Source organism: Ischnura elegans, chromosome 7, assembly GCF_921293095.1.
Source record: "Ischnura elegans chromosome 7, ioIscEleg1.1, whole genome shotgun sequence".
Classification (NCBI taxonomy): domain Eukaryota; kingdom Metazoa; phylum Arthropoda; class Insecta; order Odonata; family Coenagrionidae; genus Ischnura; species Ischnura elegans.
In genome coordinates, this window is record NC_060252.1 from 35340944 (window position 1) to 35362736 (window position 21793).

Sequence of the window (21793 nt, forward strand, 5' to 3'; positions counted from 1 at the left end):
GCCAGTCATTCGCCAAATACACAACCAAGCTCCTGAAATCGTTTACCTCAGTTACCAGTGCAGAATTCATAGACGAGACCAGAAATGTGCAAGGTGGTGATGGAGTGGTATGCGAGTGGTCCAAATCAGAGTCATTTCTACACAAAGTTAATGGTAATATTACTCCCTCTGTGATTTCATTCATCAGTTTCCTGAATCTTTGCGTGAAATAATCAAAAATTTAATTCCGTTGCAAAGGAACCTGAAACATGTTTCTTTTCCCCAGCTTTGTGGCACACATTGTGACATGGAATAATATCGAAAAATGGAGTCAGATAAAAGGTGCTCCAGGGCTTGTGACTGCCTCAGTGGATGGAATTTCGGGAAGTCACAACAAAGGAAATACTTTCGGGGGATATAGAGGGCGGAAGCATTCAAAGCTTCCCCAGCTACGTAGCTGATTGCTATGGGTGCAGGCAACCAGCTCTTTCATTATTTATGAAAACAGAGACACCTTTTTATACGCTTTATCATCAAGGTAGTTGGTCAAAACATCAACTTGAACCAAGGGCGTCAAACGGCTTAATATTTCACTTAAGTTCTTTGATTTTACAGTTATTATAATTCCGATATATTAGTAGTTTTGGGCTTTAGAGCAGCACGTCTTACAAGGTATGTAACGATAGGGTCACGAAGCAAGCTCCCCGTAACCTCACGTGAAAAATTTTAAATGATACACTAATACTTTTCCCCTCTTAATATACTGCAACATCGTGACCGTTGGTTCTAACATCACCCCGGACGTCATACCCGAAATTATTAATAATTTCAACTAAGGAATCAATAAAATGCATAGTTTTTTATCGTTTTTGTCAAATTGCTGTGGGTCGAACATTTGGTTGGGTTGGTTGCACATTCACACGGCGACTCCGGGGGGCATTTTAGCATTTGGGCTCAAACTTGGATAACGTCATAGATTTAACCAAATACTCGCACTGTTTTGAAGTTCAATAAGTGACTGCCAACAGCGCGCGAGCAACAGCTCACTCAAAGAGCTCTCTTTCCGCGGGAACGGTTCATTTTCTTCGTATCATCGTTGTTTATCACCACTAGTCAAAAATACTAAGATTGGCTTGCTGCTCTCCCCTCAATTAACCTGACATCCAATCTTTTCAAACATACGTATTTCTTCTCTTTAACAGTCTTCTTGGCTGAAAATTTTATTTTATTCGCGGTATTGATTTCAAATTCTTGTCATCCAGGATAGGGATAATGGGGCGGGGAACGTCGGCGGAGAGCCTGGGGTAACCTCCTGGCAATGGTTGTGGTCCGTACAAAATTACCATTTTATCTAGTGTGAATTGGATTCGAAAGGGAAAGGGAGGCTAGCCCCCTCTAGTCTCTATCCGGATCCACCACTGTTTCCAACTGATAACTTTCCTCGATTCTATCTCCTTGAGCAATAAAAACAATGGAATAATTCATTAAAATATTGACCCTTCGCGGTCCAACGTCAAGGCTGGCTCGACAAGTTTAGTGCTAAAACTACTAGGCATGTCGTGGCATCAGGTCTCACTTCGAGTTGAGCTCGACATCAAGGCGAAGCGATTTATACAAGGGCAATGTTTCAAGAGATTACCTGATTTGTCGTCAACTCGAAGTTAGACCTGATGCTACGACAAGCCTAGGGCTCGTAGCACTAGACTTGTCGGGCCAGCCTCGACGTTGGACCGCAAAGGGATAATATGAAGATCCAATAGCTCTCTAAAAGCGGTCATTTTCATACGGAAAAAAAGAATTGTAGTTCTATGGTAGTTTCCATCTACCAGGATTAGCTACTTCCTAACTTGGCGAAGAATTATCTTTGCCACCAAGTCATTAACATAATCCCTCACTCTCCACAGGTGATCGGCTTGAAGCCCAGCTCCAAGGTGAGCTCCCGCTCCAAGACGCGCCACTCGGTTGAGATCCGCAGTCGCGTCAACGTGGTCACTCAGACGGACGTCAAGACGGCTCGCCTGTCTTCAGCGACGCCGCCGGCCATCCCCAAGGCCGGGCACCGCTCCAAGGGCAAGGGGGTCCAGAGAGGTCAGGACGCTGAGGACCCCTTCCCAACCGGACTCGTGACGCGCATGGGCGGAACCATGGTCTCAGACGGCATCACGACCGTTCACGAAACGAGCGTCATCGGCACGTTCATCTCCGGAAAGTACGCTCAGGTCCTGCGCAGTACATCCCGCCTGTTCCCGCGAAAGGACGGCCACATCAACGCATCGCCCTCGGCTCCGCGGATCCTCAAGACGGCGGCCCCTGACCTGAACAGGGCCGGCCGCGTCAGCCACCACCTAGATGCCTCCCAGGCCCACGAGCACGAGGAAGAGGAAGAGCAGGTGATCCAGGAGGCGGCCAAACCCGTGCAGTTCACGTATTCGCCGAGTCAGCGACGACCGGGTGGAGGACAGAGGACGGACTTCCTCTCAAAGCTGAACAGGGGTCGCAGCTCGGCGCCGTCGAGGGAGGAGAAGGAGAGGTCGAACCCGGAACCGCAGGAAGAGAGGAAGAAGGGTTACGGGGGAGGTTCTAACAAGAGGGGACAGAGCCCCACGCCAGCCAGGGCCTCTAGCTCAGCGAGGAGCGTAAGACCCTCAAAGAGGTGCGTTTTTTTAAATTTTCTGCCGCGTTTCTGCATGTATCATCTCATCTCAGTTGTGAAAATTAATCTTCCGTCGGGCACAAACGATCTAACAGGCACAGCGCGAGTGTTTTTGGCGCATTTTCTCATGCATGGGAAAATTTCTCATACATTTTATTCGGTTTGTCTGTTTATAATCATATCTGTTCTCACTTTTACATCAATTTACAGAACACCATGCAATATAACATGATTTCGATGGTGGCTCTAAGTTCAATATGGAATGCTATTTTTATAAAAACAAATAATGGGGTCTCGAATTCACGACCTCATTCTGAGGCTTTGTTTCATTAGACATGATGACTTTTTTGCTATTCATTTATTCAGTTAAGATAGAACCATTTGTGCTGTAAATATTCCATTAATTTCACAGAATTATGAAAAACTGATCTCTTTGAAATAATTGCTTTTGAAAAATATTATTTCCAGTTTTATTTACTATCAGCAGCATAATGCACTGATTGCTGTCCAAAACGGATATAGAGTTTACTTCAGAATTCACTTTTTTCGGTTAATTTTAGCATCTTACCTATCGCAGCGTAATAAACTAATCGCAGTTTGATATACTAATCGCAGTTTAATATATTGATCGCAGTAAAAAAAACTGATTTATACATGAGAAAATGCGTTGTATGTCACTCACTGCAGTGAGTACTGACCTATTTTTTTCATTTCTGCGCTCTTCTGGGCGTCAAAGGCCCATGACGCTCATAATAGCTGTTTGTTTTGACACGCTCAATGCAGATTTTCCGCGTTTAGTATTTATACCGACAGTGGTGGTTTATTTTTCATTACGAAGCAAAATAATAGCAAAGTTTATTAATAAGTCAGCATAGTTAAAGAACACTATCCTCATTGAATTCATATGCAAAAATACGTAACATGTAATAGTACTTTATAGCTTAAAGATCACGTTAAATCAAACCTTGCTGGATCTGTTCGGAGCCGTTTAAATTTATATAAAGGGGTATGTGTATAACACGTAAGACATCATTGAAGTTAAATCGAAACTTGAAGCACGTGGTAGATGGGCTCCATAATAATAATGAAGGACCCTTTGTTTCTTCCACAAGTTTATAAAAAAATATATTGACCGGTTTCGGCTATTATACCGTTATCAAATACAAAAGATACGTGGTGGGAGCAGGGTTATATATACTATATAGGTTACTCACCACCTCCACAACCCACTTGACAAACTGTGTTCCCCCCCGTTCTCCTCCAGTAATTACATATCCCAGCTGGAAACCAAACCTCCTTCCCCCCCCCAACCCCCACGTTAGCAACCATAGTATATATAAACCTGCTCCCACCACATATATTTTTTATTTGATAATGGTGTTATAGCCGACACCGGTTAATATAAATTTTTATAAACTTGTGGAAGAAACAAAGTGTTCTTCATTATTATCACCATTGAAGTGTTAGACTACACTAATGATGGTACTTAAAACTTTAAAATTGTACCACTAAGCGGTGCTAAGAATTAATAATGTTTTTCGCATGTGTGCCTATCAGGCATATTGCGCCTGAACTGAGTGGTTCAAATATTACGAAAGGTTAACGAATGAAATCGTTTCAGGTCTGAAATGGTGAATAATACTAATTATACAATGGTGGATATACGATATGTCCATGGTAAAATATAGACAAAAAAATTAAAATAAAAAATTCTACACTTTTAAGCCATTCTCAAGGAATGGCATAAGATTGTCAAAACCATGATATTATAGCGTAGAAATTATTATTTTTTTATATGAAGATCTTTTGGGGCAACTAATGGCCCAACGTAAAATTTAGAAAAATCGAATCCCGAGAACAGTTTGAAATAGAAATGTATCATATCTGGGTTTTAGATTTAATAAGCAATCAATAATGAGAGGAGACGAAGAGGAAAATAGATGTCAACCATTCAATACCTTACACTGAAACTATCCCTAGGCTGGTTTATATTAATTTTCTTCCCCAGAGAAGATAGCCAAGTTAATCAAAAACCCTGTTTCTGTGACCTTAAGCAGATGTTTCATCCTTTTTAAGGCTAAATAAGCACGCTATTATTATTGCTAATATCAGTTTACTTTTTCGCGCAAGGTTAATTCTCTAAAATTTATTTTGAAATCCTCTCTATTTTGTGCATGTAGCGGTTGGAATAATAACGGCTCATTTTTAAGAAACCAATACATCACCATGATATCTTTTAAGAAACAGATGAAGCACTTAATGATAACTCTCAATTAAATTGAAATCATATCATGTTACTAGTGGGGCTAAAGCCAATTTTTTTTAAATTTGAATTTACAAAGCCTATAAGGAGGCAACTTTTAGTTCAGATGTATAAGAATCTAATAACATTGCTAGTTTTTTCACAAAAAATGTCAGTTTTTTTTAAATCACCAAAAACTTATAATTGTTTCATCAAAACATCATTTTTTTACCGAGATACCTCCCAATCAAAGGCTCCCAGTTTTACTGAGTGAAAAAATAAAGATATTATTGTTTACCTATTCGCTTTTACGTTAGCTCAATCGTAATTACAGTCTTTTATTATTTATCCATCTATCTTTCAATTCAATATTCATATCATGTGCAATTGAATTCACTCTAAAGGGTTCAGCGATAAGAACTCAATTTGAATCCCACAAAAAAATTCGGTCGATTTCAAATTGCGCATTGTGACAGACCATTGATGGTGCTAGGTTATCGCGATTATTTTCCACGCTCATCCATTTTTCAATCGGAAATATTCATCAAGCCTCCCAACCAGCTTTTTCAGAAAGAATAAATGGATTCCTGAATAACTCCCTCTGGACTGTGAGCGAATAGTATCCATTGTAAAATGCCCAAACATGGAATAAAACCCGGAAGAAAGGCCTCTTCACATTCATTTATAATGCCAGAAGCCCATACAATACAAACATGTAAGAAAATGTAGTCATCAAGCACCTATTAATAAGAAAATAAACCGTGGTGGACTTCGTGAAAGAATATTGTGAAACTTTGTTTCCTATTACAGCTGTGAAATATGAATAATGGCAAGTAATGATCATAATGAAAATCCTAATGCTATTATCGTATACTCAGGGCTAAAATCTCGATTCATTTAAAGAAAATGGTACTAGGGTAGGAATTATAATTTATGACAATGACAAATCTTCCATATTTAGCCATTCTTTCGTAACTTGGAAATAATAAACACCTAATCAGTCAAATTTTTAAGCTATTGACGCATCCACACAATCTTAGTTTTTACAAAAGAATACAATTTATTATACAATAAATGAATAATCAAGGTCGTTATCATACTCCTTCAAGTCACACGTAGATCATGGCACACAAGGATTCAAATTTAATTATTACTCTGCAATGAAAAATGCTGTAAACGGAGGAAGTATATCGTAGTAACTGAAAGTATAATGTGAAATTTTAAATTACGAACGCAATTTCATGCCTTTAAAGAGTAATTAAGGAAAATTGTGATTCGTACGACGAAGACCATCTATTCAACCCTTGTAGAAATTCCGCAAATAATACTATCAGTACGTAAATACGAGAACTAAGTTATTGAGGTCCTATCGCCGAGAGCTAAAATGGTAATAGTAAAAATGTGTGCGTGTTTCTTATAATTACCCACCGTCGTACTAACCCCTGCCTCTCCTAAAAACATGAATTCACGAAGTTAACAGAGGCTAAATCCAAACGTGCCAGAATTCAATGTAGGTACGTGCCTAATTCCTGCGAAGAATATGCACAAGATCAAAGCGAAATAATTTCAATCGTTTACGCCCATCATTACACATGCGGATGTTTACCATTCACAAATGAATATACCGATAGACTTTCTAGTGAGACTAGTTCATCCCGGGAGCATTTCAATAATTTTCAGTCAAACTCATTTTCAATTCAAATGATAGCACGAGACTTCTCGCGTGATATGCTTCAGTTCTCCATCGTCAGTTTCAACCAGGTACATTTTGATGTGAGCAGCCTGTTTTGATTAGCACAATTGGAGGCAAAGTCATGAAAACAGAAGACGAGCGATTTCAGTGCCGTTTGATCACGAGTCCTGAGGGATCTTCGACAAGTGGAAAATTCAACATCGCTTTGAGAAAATTTTTAAACCTATGTTTACCCAAAGGCACCTAGAACTTTAATTATATAAGATTCTCACAGAGTGCATATCTAAAGATTCAATACGAGGTTTTATACGGTGGAGCGCCACCTGATAGGGGATATGATAAATATAGCTGGTGAAGAGGCGTGGGTGCTCAAGCAGATACCCACGAAATCGATCTACGAAAGGCCACACGCAATCGTCCCTAATAGTTAAGAGCACGTAAACAAACAAATCGCATCTTTCATTACCATTGGATATCAGTGCAATATATAACTAGTCAAAGTCATAAAGTATACATTGACACATTAAACTGAAAGTCATTTCTCGATAGGCTTCCCAGGTGGAACGTGGTAGAGAAAAAATAAAACAGAATTGTAATCAACAACTCGGTTTATGAATCAACCCGTTGCACCATCTTGATAGTGGTATTGAGCCTCTGATATCGGTGTAGGCATAATAAACTGTGCTCTATGATGTGAAAAACTCACCATCATAAAACATCACCAATCCCAATACTGGTTAAACGCAGCTCAAAATTAAAATCTACAAGCTCCCTGAGTAGTTCAGACCAAGAAAATAAATGAATAAATGGCATCTTTCAGTTACAATGGGTGCCAGTGCGTCATAAAACACGGAAAAAATTGTTTTCCACAAAAATTCGTCAGTGAATGGACTACTTGGGTAAGTTTTGCTACTGGATCACATCACGAAACGAGATGATAACAATAGATGGTAAGGTTAGCAACAAGATTTTCACTTGGTATATGTTTATGCTTTACAGCCGTATTTATTTTTAATATGTCATTTATTTGTGTCTCGGATAAAACTGGGTATATTGTTTAGCGAGTTTGGAATTAAATCCTGTATGAGACAAGTAGTCCGACGGATGAATAATCAAGGCTCGTAAAGTATTACTTCTAAGTCGAAAAATGGCACGAAAGGGTTCAAATTTTATTATTTTTTCCATCAAAAATGTTATAAATTGAGTATATTGAAGTAACTGATATTAAAACGTGAAATTTAAAAAAATAACACAAATTATTGCCTTGAAAGAATGATTAAGGATAACTATTGAACGATTCGAAAGGGAAAGTATGATTACAGTTATTTCAAAGTCATTCTGACCAAAGGTAAACGCAAAGCTTTTACAAGTATATTTAAAGTGATATTCAATTTCTGTATAGCACTCACATTAACCCTGTATGTCATAGGCTAATACGCTTGCATAAATAATATCGACCCTATTCAAATGGAAATCCACAGATTGATGAAGCAGCAAATGTTCCCATTAAAATATATGCACAATTTTCCTGGGGTTAAAGGGAAAATTATGAATATTTGAATCTATTATAAATCAATGAACGTGCCCCGCATGCATGCTCTTCATGTTGTAACATTTATTAAAATTGGTGACTAACGTGATTGAAATGGTAATTCTTGGTCCATCTGGTGAACTACTCTATGGTAAATTATAACGGCAAAAACACTCAACTTTTCTATTTACATGTAACAATGAATATTTATGACTAATATGTCACTATGAAAAGGTAGTAATATAGATTTGGAAACTTGCATTTTATTTCTCGTTAAGAAAAAGATATTTTAACTCTCTGTCTCTCTTTCAATAACTCAAGTGAACTACCATTACGATTATTTAACTACAATTTTATAAACTCAAAAAATCTTCCTATTAAAAAAAAAGAATTATCTATTAATTTATAAAAAATAAATCAATTATCTACAACCAAAATCATTAAAACCGTCTTTATGTATGCACATGTTACTAATTTTTGTTCTAATAAGTTTTTAAAAATAACTTTTTCTTCTATTGATAACACTAATTGTTATTTTCTTTCAATGGTTCCTTTGTGTTACTAGCAACTTGTTACTCTAATCATGTTAAATACTTGGTGACTAAGAGGTTACTCCGATTTAAATGGGAAGTTGGTTTGGACTGTCCTGGGATCTCAAATTTAAACGTGAATTAAAAACCTAAATGTTTAACTCATGGCATGACAACATTAGCCGCAGACCTATCACTGAGGCTAAATCTAAATCATTTCTTTTTCTAAACTGCTCCAATACTGAACAATTGCTTCTCCAGTTATAAAAAAACATTATTCCAGCAACTCTTCTAAGTTTGTCAATGCTATTATTTAAAATGGCAACATTTCGCATGATCCTCGTGTTTTGAATCATTCGAGCGGTAGTTCTTCCCGATAATCACATCTAGATATGCATACGTCTGCAATAGGACCCAATAATGACGTTCGCTGTACACAGAACTTAGCAATATCGTAATGATCAAGGACGTTCATACAGTCGTGCTAGAGACCCATCGGTCATTAGTAACTTCATTAATACTCTCTTATTTCACATAAATCAGGATGGGTCTCTATATTCATCGTTACTTAGATATTTTGCAGCTGCAGTTAGCTTCGTGCTCTTTTACAAATACTTTTCTATCCCTGCCTTATTTTCAATATAATTCCAGGATAATACAAATAGTCATTTAAAACGTGAAATCTTACACAAATGAACAGACAATTTTACATAAAAACAACCCTCTATACCTACATTCAAAGTGCTTAGGAAAACAAAAAGTTATATCAGTGAAGGCTGCTCGGGTTTCCCTCCAGGGAAATCTCTTCCACAGCTGCCGAAGTTTCGGAGTACGATACCGGGAAGCCCTTCGTAAATCTTTCCCAGTATCCATTCAGCTCTCAGGATTGAGTACTATTCGTATCCTGAAATATCAGCAGCCATTGAGATTACCTGAAGAGAACACCCGAGAAGCCTTCTCTACCAGAATGCGCCGGGAAAGCGTCATATATTTTTTAACGAATTGTTACGATAGATCGATAGATTTTATATCGATCAAATGACACATTTAAAAATTGCAGAGTGTATCTTCTACGAAAATCGTACATTCAGCTCGGATTCCTATTTAAAATTATTGATTGATGCATAGTTTCAATTCAGCGGCATCAAATAAAGAACCCACACCGAAAATCACAAAAGATTACAAGTTGTAAAAAATAGACTACCTCCAATACGTTGGAAGGTTTAATTTTTGATGACATAGAGCAACTGACACAGATTCAGCATGTCTTATCAACGCGATATTTGACAAGTATGCGTAAGTCGTTGTTTTGTGAAGGGGTGAAAAATAAGTCAAGTAAAATTTTACAGTCCTTAGCATTAATCCAGGTTTCCATATATCTCGTAAATTTCGCCATCTCGAGACAAGAAATCTGATCATCTAGATCATGAAAGCCAGACTTGTTGATTCTTCATCATTTTAGAGTCACAATTATATCATCAACTAAATAATGTGCTCTTTGAATTTCATTGAATGCATCGATGAATGATGCATTCTCGGAATGCATGATTAAACGCATATAAGTTCACGTAAACTTTCAAGAAGCAATATTTCACATCTAGCTACATAGAATAAACACAATAGAAATCATTCATCACTCTAACGCTCCTAGTCATTTCCCACAAATTTAACTAATTTCATATTAACCCCCTGAGGTCCATAAGGGTTGCAGCCGTTAGATTGCAAAACAATATACGTTTTTAGGCTGTTATTGATGAGCAGATTTCAAAAAACATTTATACGAAAGCGATATCTCTAATAGTTTCTGGGATACTGTCTGGAACGTGAAATAATACCAATTCTCGAACCCTTAAGGCCCATAGGGATGTATGTGTCCCATGAAACTACTTTGTGAAAATTAAAGCACAAATGAGGATTTTTTCGTACTAACTTCACATGCAAGGTACACATAAAGGATTAACTGTAAGTCCTATTGTAATTGACCATCTTATTGATTTGTTAAAAACTATCAAATTTCCACTTCGTAAACAGCATCTCAAGTGAAAGTTCTTAGCAATGTGAAAACTACAATATCTAAAGGATATCAGAAAAAGAATTTAAAACAAGAAAACAAAAACATATTCTTCAATAATACCAATTATTACACTCACACGCCTTCTCATTACATTTTGAGGGAATTTCACAAATTTGATACATTTATGTCCCTTGAACTTCAAAGGGTTACGTATCCAGTCAATAACCCATTACCAGAAGCAAGATTTTAACCTACCCTGAATATGAGTATAATTTTCACTATCTAATAGTAATGTAAATTAAACCGGAGAAGTGCTCAGGCTAATGAAATTAGCAGGAAAAAGTGAGAGAGTTTCTTTGCTAGAGTTTTGTTTCATAAATATTGCCCTTCGTAATCTTTTTTTTCATTTTAATACATTTTAATATCATTTTGACTTTGATAAACCAGAAAATCACGTGTTGGTGATATTAATGAGATGCATGGAAACCTGAATATAAGTTGAGGAAAGTAAATTGCTAAACCCTAGCTAACACGAATCTCAAGGACCGGGCCAGGAGATAGCGTTAAAAAAATTCTTGTTAACTGCAACGCGGAAAAAAATGCGAATATACTTCCTTATACATTGATGTCTACGATGATATTTACGTATACATAACGATCACAAGTATTTTAATCAACAGCTAAAAATATTTGTTCAATTTTAGCCGTAGACCCTGAATAAATAGGCAAAAAATTTACTTCGTTTATTTTTTTGCTCTCGCACACAACGACGGATTCGTAGCCATTGTGGCATTTCAAAATTATAACGAATCCTACACCTTTATAACTTGATATGTATGTCATCTAAAACAATATTCAAGTGAACAAAGACGCCCATTATACACGATCAATATGACGGCGCGTGAATCGTAGGATCACACGACTGATTCAAATCACGAGGTCACGGGGTGAGCTAAGTTAATAACTGAGTGCTCGCTTAGCGCACTTCCTTTGTCTGAGCTAGTCCGGTATGTCCCGGGACAGGTTCCACGGCAACTCCCGAATCGGACGATCCTCGACCACGACCCAACTTGCCACCGTGTCCGTCTTCAGTGCTTCCTCCGCATCGCCCGGGCGCCGCTTCACCCGCAGCCGCTCCGGCGGCTTCCGACCCACCGCTGCCGCGTCCGCGGCCGCACCCAGCACCTACTCCCGCAGCGCCGAGCCCGAGAGCTACGGAAGCGGACGGCGCGGCTTCAAGCCCAAAAGCTACAACGGCCAGTCTTCTGGAGGCGCGGCTCACCACGATCACCACCACGGCATCCAGGCCAGCGGCGCGGCAGCCTCCGCACCCGCCACGAGCAGCCTGTACAAGTTTAAACTGGCCCGGCCGACGGGCCGCTGGCAATACAAGACGTCCCCGAAGCCCAGGATCAGTATCCGACGACAGTCGGAGGACGACGCAGCAGCGGAAGAGCTCGAGGAAGATGATGTGGATGCGGAGGTCGGAGTGCCGGGTGCAGTGAAGAAGGTGGTGACGGTGGTGACTTCTGGCGGGGAGGAGCGGGAGGCGCTGCCTGAAGAGGTCCAGTCGGAACCCACACCATCCAGCTCGGCGACGCCAGCGCCGACTACGCTCTCCGAGGAAACCATCAACGTGGAGATCTCGACGCCTGCAGACTTCCAGAACACGTACTTCGAAATTGCCACCATTAAGTCGCCATACACATTCCAGGTAAGGCTGACGCTATTATTTTCCCAACACTCTAACCAAAAAATATCTTCCGTTGAATTCAACCCAAAGTGATACAAATATTTTAAATATTTGCCATTGGAAAACAGGTCAAAGATGAGCTTATTTACTCGTAAAATAAGTAGAGACAAGATATTTAAAAAAAATCCTCAGTCACTTTAAATGCATACATTTTTATAGTTGAATTATATTTGTGTTCGAAAATATGTTTTTCAAGCTTCATCTTCAATTCAAATACATGTTTATTACATTCCTTGTAGTTTACTTCTTCTTTTTACTTAGTTTAATTCATCTTCATTTTGGCATCCAGAGTTCAACATATTTTTAATTATATACTTTCAACAATTAAGGAAATAAAATAAATACAGGCAAAGTAAAGTGTGACCCCCTTTGTCACAAAAAAATCGACATGACCATTGCAAAAGCCAATTAGTTATAGGTGCATGCATCAAAACGCCCGGTTTTTAATGTGGATTTTATAAAATTAAATATTTTTCCCTTGAAGATGGACATTAAATCAACAAAGGATTTTTCAGTTTATTAGCATTGCACTCTGAAGTTCATTTGAAGAAGAGCTTGCTAGAGAAAGAATGAACCTTAATAGTAATCCAAAACTTATTTTGTGTGTACCCGTTTTAGGATCTCGATAATGGCATTGAGACCATGTTAGCGATAGAGGTAAAATAACTTTCTGTGTGTGGTGTGAAAAGCTCATCATAAATAGCATCAAAAGTTAGCAGCACTTAGGTTTGTCTGACGCAGCGCTTTACTGAAATCTATCGGAAAATATTTTACCACCTATATAGTACTTCTTTCTCCTGCCTTCATTACCTGGGCCTGGTTAATCACCTCTGAAATACTTCCCACCTATCTGTAATTCATTCATAATTTTGCTTAAACCATCGTGTCTTACGATACGGCCAATTAAGCTGTCACTTTCTCTACTCAAGGTTTTTATAAGACTTCTCTCCTGCCCTCCTTAGAACCTCCGCATTTTATGAGGAGCACTTTATGTTAAATTCGTTCCCTCATACTGAAAATTTGTCCATTCTTTTCCTCGGGCGCAGGTTGGAACGGTCAAGAACACCCGCTTCATCACGGTCACCTCCACTCACGCCCGAAGCCTCGAGACGAGCACGCCCTCGCTCAGTGAGGGACCATCGGGCAGCGAACCTCTGACCGAAAACATCCTGGGCGCCACGGCGACCCAGCCACTGCGATACGAGAACCTGGTCCCGGACGCGAGCATCGCGACGCTCCCAGCGGTCACGCTGACGGACCCCAGCGTCGCAACGCCACCGCTCGAGACTCTGACCGAAACATTCAACACAACGCAGCTTCTGCTAAAGACACACGTCCTGCCAGTCGTGCGCGCAATCGAAGGCGAGACCAACCTTCTGGAAACTGCCACAACCTCGCACCTTACCCTCGTACAGTCGTACCACATAACCCGACTGGTCACGGCCATCAAGACCCTGCCACCCACAGAGCTGTTCCACTTCGTGGCCAGCAAGCGACTCAAGGAGTTCAACGCTAAACTGGAGGAGGCTGGCTCGGAGCTACTGGAGTCCGAGCTGGAGGTAGGCGAGAACGACAATGATGATGATGACGATGAACCGGCACTGCGCCTGGTCCTCCCGCCTGATCTAGACCTTGCCAACGTCGGCTCCGAGTTCGACCTCCACGCAGCAGAGAGGGCCAACAAGGGGTCCCCACCGTCCGCCGCAAAATCACCCGCATCTACGACAACCGCCCTGACCGCCACGACGTCAGCTACTCCACAGCTCAGTCCGGAGCAGCTCCAGCAGCTGGCCCTGCTCCGGCTGCTGAATCCAGCGCCGCAGATTATAACCACCTCGCGACCAGTGCTCAAGCTGGAGACTTTGTTCGAATCCCACGTGATCCCAGTAAGAAGCGGTACTGCCACGCTCTTCAGCACCATCTCTCGGCCGATCGCCACGGTGAGCAAGACCGAGTTCGAGTACGGAACGACGACGGTGGCGCCCGCATTGCCCAGCGCCGTGATCCCGCCGCCGCAGCCACTCATCCCCAACAACCCCTTCCTGCCGCAGCCTCAGTTCACGATCACGAGCCAGCCAGTCGTGCAACAGACGATGGTCACAAGCACCGACTCCAAGATCCTCAAGCTCACGTTCGGTGCGAAGACAGTGTACTCCACACTCTACTCAACTAAGGTACGTTGTCTGAACACCAGGGAATCTCGAAATTCCCAGCTGTTGTAGTGGAGCAAATTACAATGCCCTGATTAAGCGCACGCAACAAAGCACCCGGTTTTCAAAGTGGATTTAATCAAACCCCATCTTTTTATACTGTAGAAAGAATTTGAGTAAACAAGGTAACTATTCGTCACTGAACACTTAAATTAAAATCTGTGTGGATTTTGCCAGGTTAAACTTTCATAAGGTATAGAAGGGATAAAATTTAATAGCAATCCACAAATTGGTTTATGTGCCAACTCCCTGTGCCATATTGATAATAGAAATGAACCCCTGATACCGTGATACCGGTAAAGGGAGAATAATTTTCCTACCTTGGTGTTGTCCAAGTTCCCAGACAACATCGATCTTACAAATGTGAAAATGTTTAGACACAGGAAAATCAGCGGGCAAATTAAATATGGAAAATATTTATCTGAAACTGGCTTTTCGATTAACAAGGCAATTCTTCTGAAGGTGAATAGATAGTTAACCCGCTAACCCATGGCAGGTTAATACATATTATCCTTCTCATGTATGAATTAGTACTCTAAGTTACTCGAAAACAGTTGATAAATATTTATTTAAGACTTTAATAGGCATTCAGATATTTCTGTCTACTTTCACTACCATTTGAACCAATAAAAAATTCAACCTAATTAATACCAATGTATGATCCTTTCAATAAATCGTCCTGCTTTTCGTCGGATCGTTGTCAAAATGGCTCGCAATGTCAACAAATAACAAATTAAATCAGTTTATTTTCATACCACTCTGCAAAACGCTCAATTTAATTGGATCAGATTATAGTAAATAATAAGAGAAAAAATATCCGAGTATTTCATAGCAGTAGACTGAAAACGCATAAATATTGTGAAAAAAACCACAAAGCTATGTCATGGTCATTCATAATTTTAAGAATAGAGAATTCTCAAGTATTTTAAGAATGGTAAAATAGCTATAAAAAAATCAAATTGGCACTTAAGCATGTCATGCAATTATCCAAAAAATACTGAAAGCTGTGATTGCCAAAACGGTATAAATCTAAAAGGCATGACTTTGGAGTGGTCATTTTATGTATTTCTGGGGTAATTAGGGCTGCTGCTTCGAGTTTCTTTAACAAATGCATATTACATAGTGGTACAGCTGTGCATGATAAAAAGTAAAAATTACGGCTAAGGTTTTTTTTTGCAAATGTACAGAGCAAGTGCCTCACGCAAAACATTGCTGAATGGTCTCCGTGGAATTAAAAAATGGTCTCCGTGCTCATTGAGTGACACAATATCCATCAATTTCTCTATTTTTTATGCTTTTATCTTTTATCTTTTATGCTTTTATTTTATATGCTAATAATGCTATACCATGTTTTCATGGAATTTAAGAAAAAAGCAAAGAGAGCTTTGCTTGGTTGACATTTCTTAACTCTAGAACAATGAAGCACGGTATACCTACGATAAGGCGAATCCTCCGTGGTGCTATTTTCTGAATAGAAATTACATTGATTACCAAGCAACCCTGCTGTATTCGCGTGTCCTAATAATAGCGCACAACTACTTGCAAAGAAAACTCAAACAACAAAAAAAGTTAAATTTCAATTTGATTGGAAACTTATTTTTCCGACAGTACTTACACTGTTTTGTAATCCAAGTCCTCGATTATTGGATTGAATTCCTGAATTCACTATTAATTTCTCCTTTTTTTTGCCTTCCTTTTCCACTGCTGACCTGCACCTTGCTGGTCACCAAGGTGGTGCCAACTGTCGTCACCACCTACATCACCACGTCGGCACCAGTTGCACCCGTCGTGGGGCCGGCCTTCCCCGGATATTTCCCAGGAGGCTATGCGGGCTTCCCCGCATTCGTCGGCTGAGGAGTCGCCGTGAGAGCGATTTCGATTGGAGCGGCAGGGAGACTTGTTCGGCTCAACGAAAGGACTTATTGAACGTGTGCGCTTTGATGATATGGTTCGCCACACTGTGGAGAGACGGGTCACGTTTTCACAATCATCACGAATTCATCCGCAGACGAAGATATGTAGTGAAACATTCTGATGTGCCGATGATGATGGAAGAATAGCTTGTGAATCTACACTTTATCTTTTTGCGCATAACTATGATCGGCGCGAATTCGAACCAATACTTGCAGGGAGGGTTCTAGACTTATGAGGAATTGGGGTTGAGGAAAGGGCAAGAATATAAAAGGAAGTTTTGATAGGCCTGAGAGGCCACGGTTTCTGGATTAGAATGATTAAAATTTCATACTTTACATGTTGTCATCCTGTCGTATTTTCTATCTTCCTATTATACTTAGAGGGCATCCATAAACTTTGCATTACTTGTAAAAAAATTATATTGCTGGGGTAAAAATCACACTGTTGAAAAGGTTTTGGTAACTGCAATTAAATGGTTTTGCTTCGATGACATCTTTCATCCTCCTCGTCAGTAATTTCGATTTGTTGTAAAGTGAGCGGTTAATATTCGCATTGCTAATGGTTACCTGAACATGTTACCTGTACGTCAAAACTGGTTATGCCCAAAATAATGATGTAGACGTTCACAAACCGATCTTTCATTTTTATCACCATGGTCACCCTAACTGCATAGGCCATCGACAGTGATTCACAACTGAGGAAAACACCTGAATGGTTATCGGAAGTGGATTCCCCAGCTAGAGACTCCATTTAATTGTCCATCAACCAAAAATGAAACAGTGCAATTGTTTGGGAGACGAAGTTCTCTCCGACATCCAAATATATAATAGTTTTAAATATCCCAACTTGGTGGTGATTTGGTATCTTTCAAGCAGCTTAAGTATTTTTTTTATTCTATCAAAGCTAATTAACCCCATGATTGCATTCTACAATTGTGACCAATTACATAGCAATCTCTTTCCCATAAAATGTTGTGTGGAAACTATTTTTTTGCCATCAAATCCGATGAATTCCAAAAAATGCAAGCAAGTGAAATTTCTATAAATAATATTTTTGTAGAAAAATAAAGCATTTGAAAAAAATTAACTTATTATAAAAGGAATGGGATTTTTATCAAATTGTAGTGAGAATTAGGAGTGCCTTTAGAGTTTATCAACTCATTTTTTATAAAATCTCTCCATTGATGAATAAGCTATAAACATGATGCTCAAACAACTATTGGAAAAACAATCGCTTTTTACAATGAAATTATGGAAAAGAATATTTGGATTTGTAAAACTGATACCTGGATGTTGTAAAAAAATATCAATAAAGATAGACTATTTTTGGGATCATTGAGCCTAAATTTTTCACCTTTATTTGCCCGTACTTCGTAAAACAAATCCTTGATTCACTGAAATTAATCAAGGTAATATATTCATGACGCATCAATTTTTCACCGCGAAGATTCGTGCCTATGATTCTCCACCATATTCATGAATAGGAACGTTTCTTCCGATATTACAACCTTTTCCGCTCAGAATATTAAACAATTTTTTTAAAATTTGAAATAAATTTTCTTCGCTGCCTCTACAGATGATGAAAAAATTATTTTCGGTGATATTTAAAATAATAAAATATTATGTGGAAATTAAAAGGAACCAGTTGCCAACCAGTAATCTCTGTGGTGAGAGCGTCATGAAAAAGGTTCAAAAAAGAAATTGAAAACCTGAGAATAGGGTAGTTTCCTTCATCAAAAAAAACGAAAGACATTGATTGCGATTCGTTACCCACCATTAGTGTATTCATAATACACAAATTATTTGGTTTTTGAAATACCGATTCAGACAAATGGCAAGGGTCAAATTTTATCATCATTTGAAAAAGGCCAGATTGGCGCCCATGCGATGCCACTCCACGTGACGTCACAGGGACCTAGTTTCTACACGAAAGGATAGGAGTTATACATATTCTAAGGTTACCAATGCTTGCATGAGCCACGGAGCTCAGGGAAACATGTCTTAATAATCGCCTATTAAAACTGGCTAAGGTCGGAAAGTTTTCTTCGTTTGATAAGGTATTTATAAACCTTTTTTAAGCCAAGCGCTACCAGCCAGCAAGGTACTCAGCTACCCGCTAGCATCCTACGTCCTATCAACGCTCAGAGCCTCGCCCAAGGTCACCTCACAAGGCGGGAGGGGGAACCAGAAATGCGTCACACGGACTTTTTCCCGTCATTCCTACTTACGCGTCGCGTTTTCGCGCGCTTGAAATTTTTGGCTTTTCATTTAATCGCGAAAAATAGATATCGTCATTTAAAAATCTAAAAGCGTGAAATACGTACTCCAGGAGTAATAATCTTTCGATTTAGGCAGTAAAAAAATAATAGGAAACCACCCTATTCAAAAATCCCTGGTTAATATCTGTGAAAGAGGTGTTTTACTACAGACTTGCCAGGTTGAGGAGATATTCCTGGGCTGAGTACGACCCGACAATGAAGAATAGGATAAATTATCTTCCTTAACATCCGAATCTAATCCTAGTATTCGGTTGCGTGCATATTAATTAATAGTATGGTATTTTAATGATGAAATCAGTTGATGATTTTTACATATTTAACCGCGGAAAAATAACCGAAGGTTTTATAAAAGAGTATTCTTTACACGGCATTCGTTAAACCACATAGACTCGCAGCTGCTAGGCAGAGCCTTCGTATGTACTAGGTGGCATTAAATCAAATGTTAAATGAATCAAAATTAAATAATTATCAAATTAAGATCATTGAACAGAACAGATCATATTCTTCAGAGCTAAATGAAGAATAATAGCTAAAAATCACGCTGTATTTCTAGATCTGACAGAAACGATTGCATAGCAATAATGGAGTAGTTTCAGTAATTACTAATTTATAGGAAAATATTAGGGGTAGGATGTCCCTTGAGGAGGGCACTTTAAGTCAAGCACTTCATCCATCCTCTTAATACCCTTCGTTAGAAGTAGACTTATGTCGTCGCCATGGCCTGCAGGTTTCTCTCGACGAGCGACTGAGGGCGCATATGTTGAAATTTATTAATTACATTAAAGAAACTCTTTGAGACGGCAAATTCAAAAAATAAAAAAACAACTGTAAGTAACCATGTTTTCATTTATACCATGCTCAAAACTGCAGCATTACTTTCAGATAACCCCGTGTTAAAGCATACTTTTTCAAAGAGAGATTTATTATTCTTTTATTTATTCTTCGATAAAGGGTTTTGGTGGTGCACTGGAAACAGATATAGGGAAAGGGCGCTTCCTAATGCTGCCGACAGAGTCCCTTCCTGCCTCTCTTCGTGGAGAAAGACCCGAAATTCTATCGTTTTGGTGGACACACATCCTCCAAAGTGCACAATAGATGGGACGTCGTTTTCACCCCAACTTGAGAGGACCGCATCAACTGGCTAAATACCTCCTGGGTTACTCGAAATTGATTTTTATAGAGAACATTCACCTATTTGCAATCTAAATTCAGGGTTGTTATAATGGAGTAGTGTAGTTTAGACCATAGTTAAAATGAAAATATAATTACGCACATTTGGAGGGCAACATTAACCGACAAAGTACCCTACTTTAATATATAAAATATAGAAAATATCTTTCTTTAGAGAAAATTCACTTACCAGTAATCTAAGTACAGGGTTTTCATAACGGAATAACTTGAGGATCGCCAAAGTAATGTATTCCTCTCTTTGAAGGGTTATTATTCCCTTTAAACCTACTGCACAAAACTGGTTTTAGCGAAAAATGTAGCTAAGGCTGAAGACGCATTGAATTCTTCAAGAAGAGGCGGAAGCAAGAATGCCATAGGGAGGTCCCTCCATTCCTTAGAAGCTTGATTAATGTATTGACTGAGTAATGCACTCTAAAAATTGAATAAAAAACCTAAACCGCAAATAATTCTGCTTTCAATTTAACCATATTTTCAATATCACCATTCTTTTATGATACCCCTGTATTTAGATTACTGGTAGGTGAGTGGTCTCTACAAATGTAAACTTCAAGTAATCCTAAAGGTACTCTGTCAGCTGATGTTGCCTTCAAATTTTATGTTATTCTGTTTTCATTTAAACTATGATTATACCGCACAAGTATTTGCTGATAGCCCTTGTACAGATTACTATTAGCTGAATGGTCTCTAAAAACTCGCCTTCATTTGAAGCTGAAATCTACATGTTTTCATTTAAACTATGCTCTAAACCACACTATTCTGTAATGAAAACCCTGTATTTAGATTACTGGTAAGTGAATTTTCTCTATAAAAATCAACATGAGTCACTCATAGTCTGTTAATTTTGCCCTCCAAATGTACGTCATTATATTTTCATTTTAACTATGGTCTAAACCACACTTCTCTATTATAACAACCCTAAATTTAAATTGCTAATAGGTGAATGTTCCCCATAAAAATCAACTTCGAGTGATGCAGGAGGTATTTAGCCAGTTGATGCGGTCCTCTCAAGTTGAGGTGAAAACGACGTCCCATGTATTGTGCACTTTGGAGGAAGTGTGTCCACCGAAACGATAGAATTTCGGGTCTATCTCCACGAAGAGAGACAGGAAGGGACTCTGGCGGCAGTATTAGGAAGCGCCCTTTCCCTCTATCCGTCTCCAGTGCACCACCAAATCCACCCACGCATGGGTGGGAGCTTCAACCCGCCACACACTGCATGCCGGCGGCGACGGTGGGGCCCATTGTCTTCTGGTACGACAATGGTCTCGACAATGAAGCCTTCCGCCCGTCTCCAGGGAAACGGAGGACACCCACAAGATGAGGAGGAGAAAGGGAATGGACCGCCATGCAGCATCCCGCCTCGCACATTTCGCTTAAATGAAACGGGAACCCCTCACGCTGTTCCGTTCTCTTCTCTCCTGTTGTCTCACGAATCCCCCTTCAGGCGGACACGACTCCAGAAATGAAAGTTCGAATCACAAAAGCAATAGATCAGTGGATAATCTTTTATTTATGTTGAATCGCGCAGTGTAAAAAAGGTAAGTAAGAATGCACTATGATGTGGAAATTTAGTTTCAAATTAGTGAGAATTGGAATCTTAATGCGGCACATGAGAGGAGGTTAAAGATTACGGATCGAGTATTAAATGCGTCGCTTTCAATTGTTTGCAGGTGTGTTGGATGAAAATACAGAGTTGCTGTGGTTGCCACTTTTCTGAAAATTCGGCCATGCTCTCTCTTACGAATCCCTTCTGATGAACACGACTCCAACAATGACAGGTCGGATCATCAAACGACATACCGCTG

At 39.4% G+C, this 21793-nt stretch overlaps 1 protein-coding gene across 3 annotated transcripts in view; it reads left to right on the top strand.

Moving 5' to 3' along the window:
- LOC124162110 (proteoglycan 4) overlaps window positions 1-17853 on the top strand; it is a 673012-nt gene extending 655159 nt beyond the window's left edge. For 2 of the 3 annotated variants that reach the window (XM_046538503.1, XM_046538504.1), the window contains exons 7-10: window positions 1884-2632; window positions 11666-12356; window positions 13442-14569; window positions 16337-17853. In XM_046538503.1, the coding sequence (XP_046394459.1) occupies window positions 1884-2632; window positions 11666-12356; window positions 13442-14569; window positions 16337-16459 (2691 nt within the window). In that variant the 3' untranslated portion in view covers window positions 16460-17853. The remainder of the gene's footprint in view (window positions 1-1883; window positions 2633-11665; window positions 12357-13441; window positions 14570-16336) is intronic. The other variant, XM_046538505.1, reaches the window with a different exon arrangement.
- The last annotated feature ends 3940 nt before the right edge of the window (window positions 17854-21793 follow it).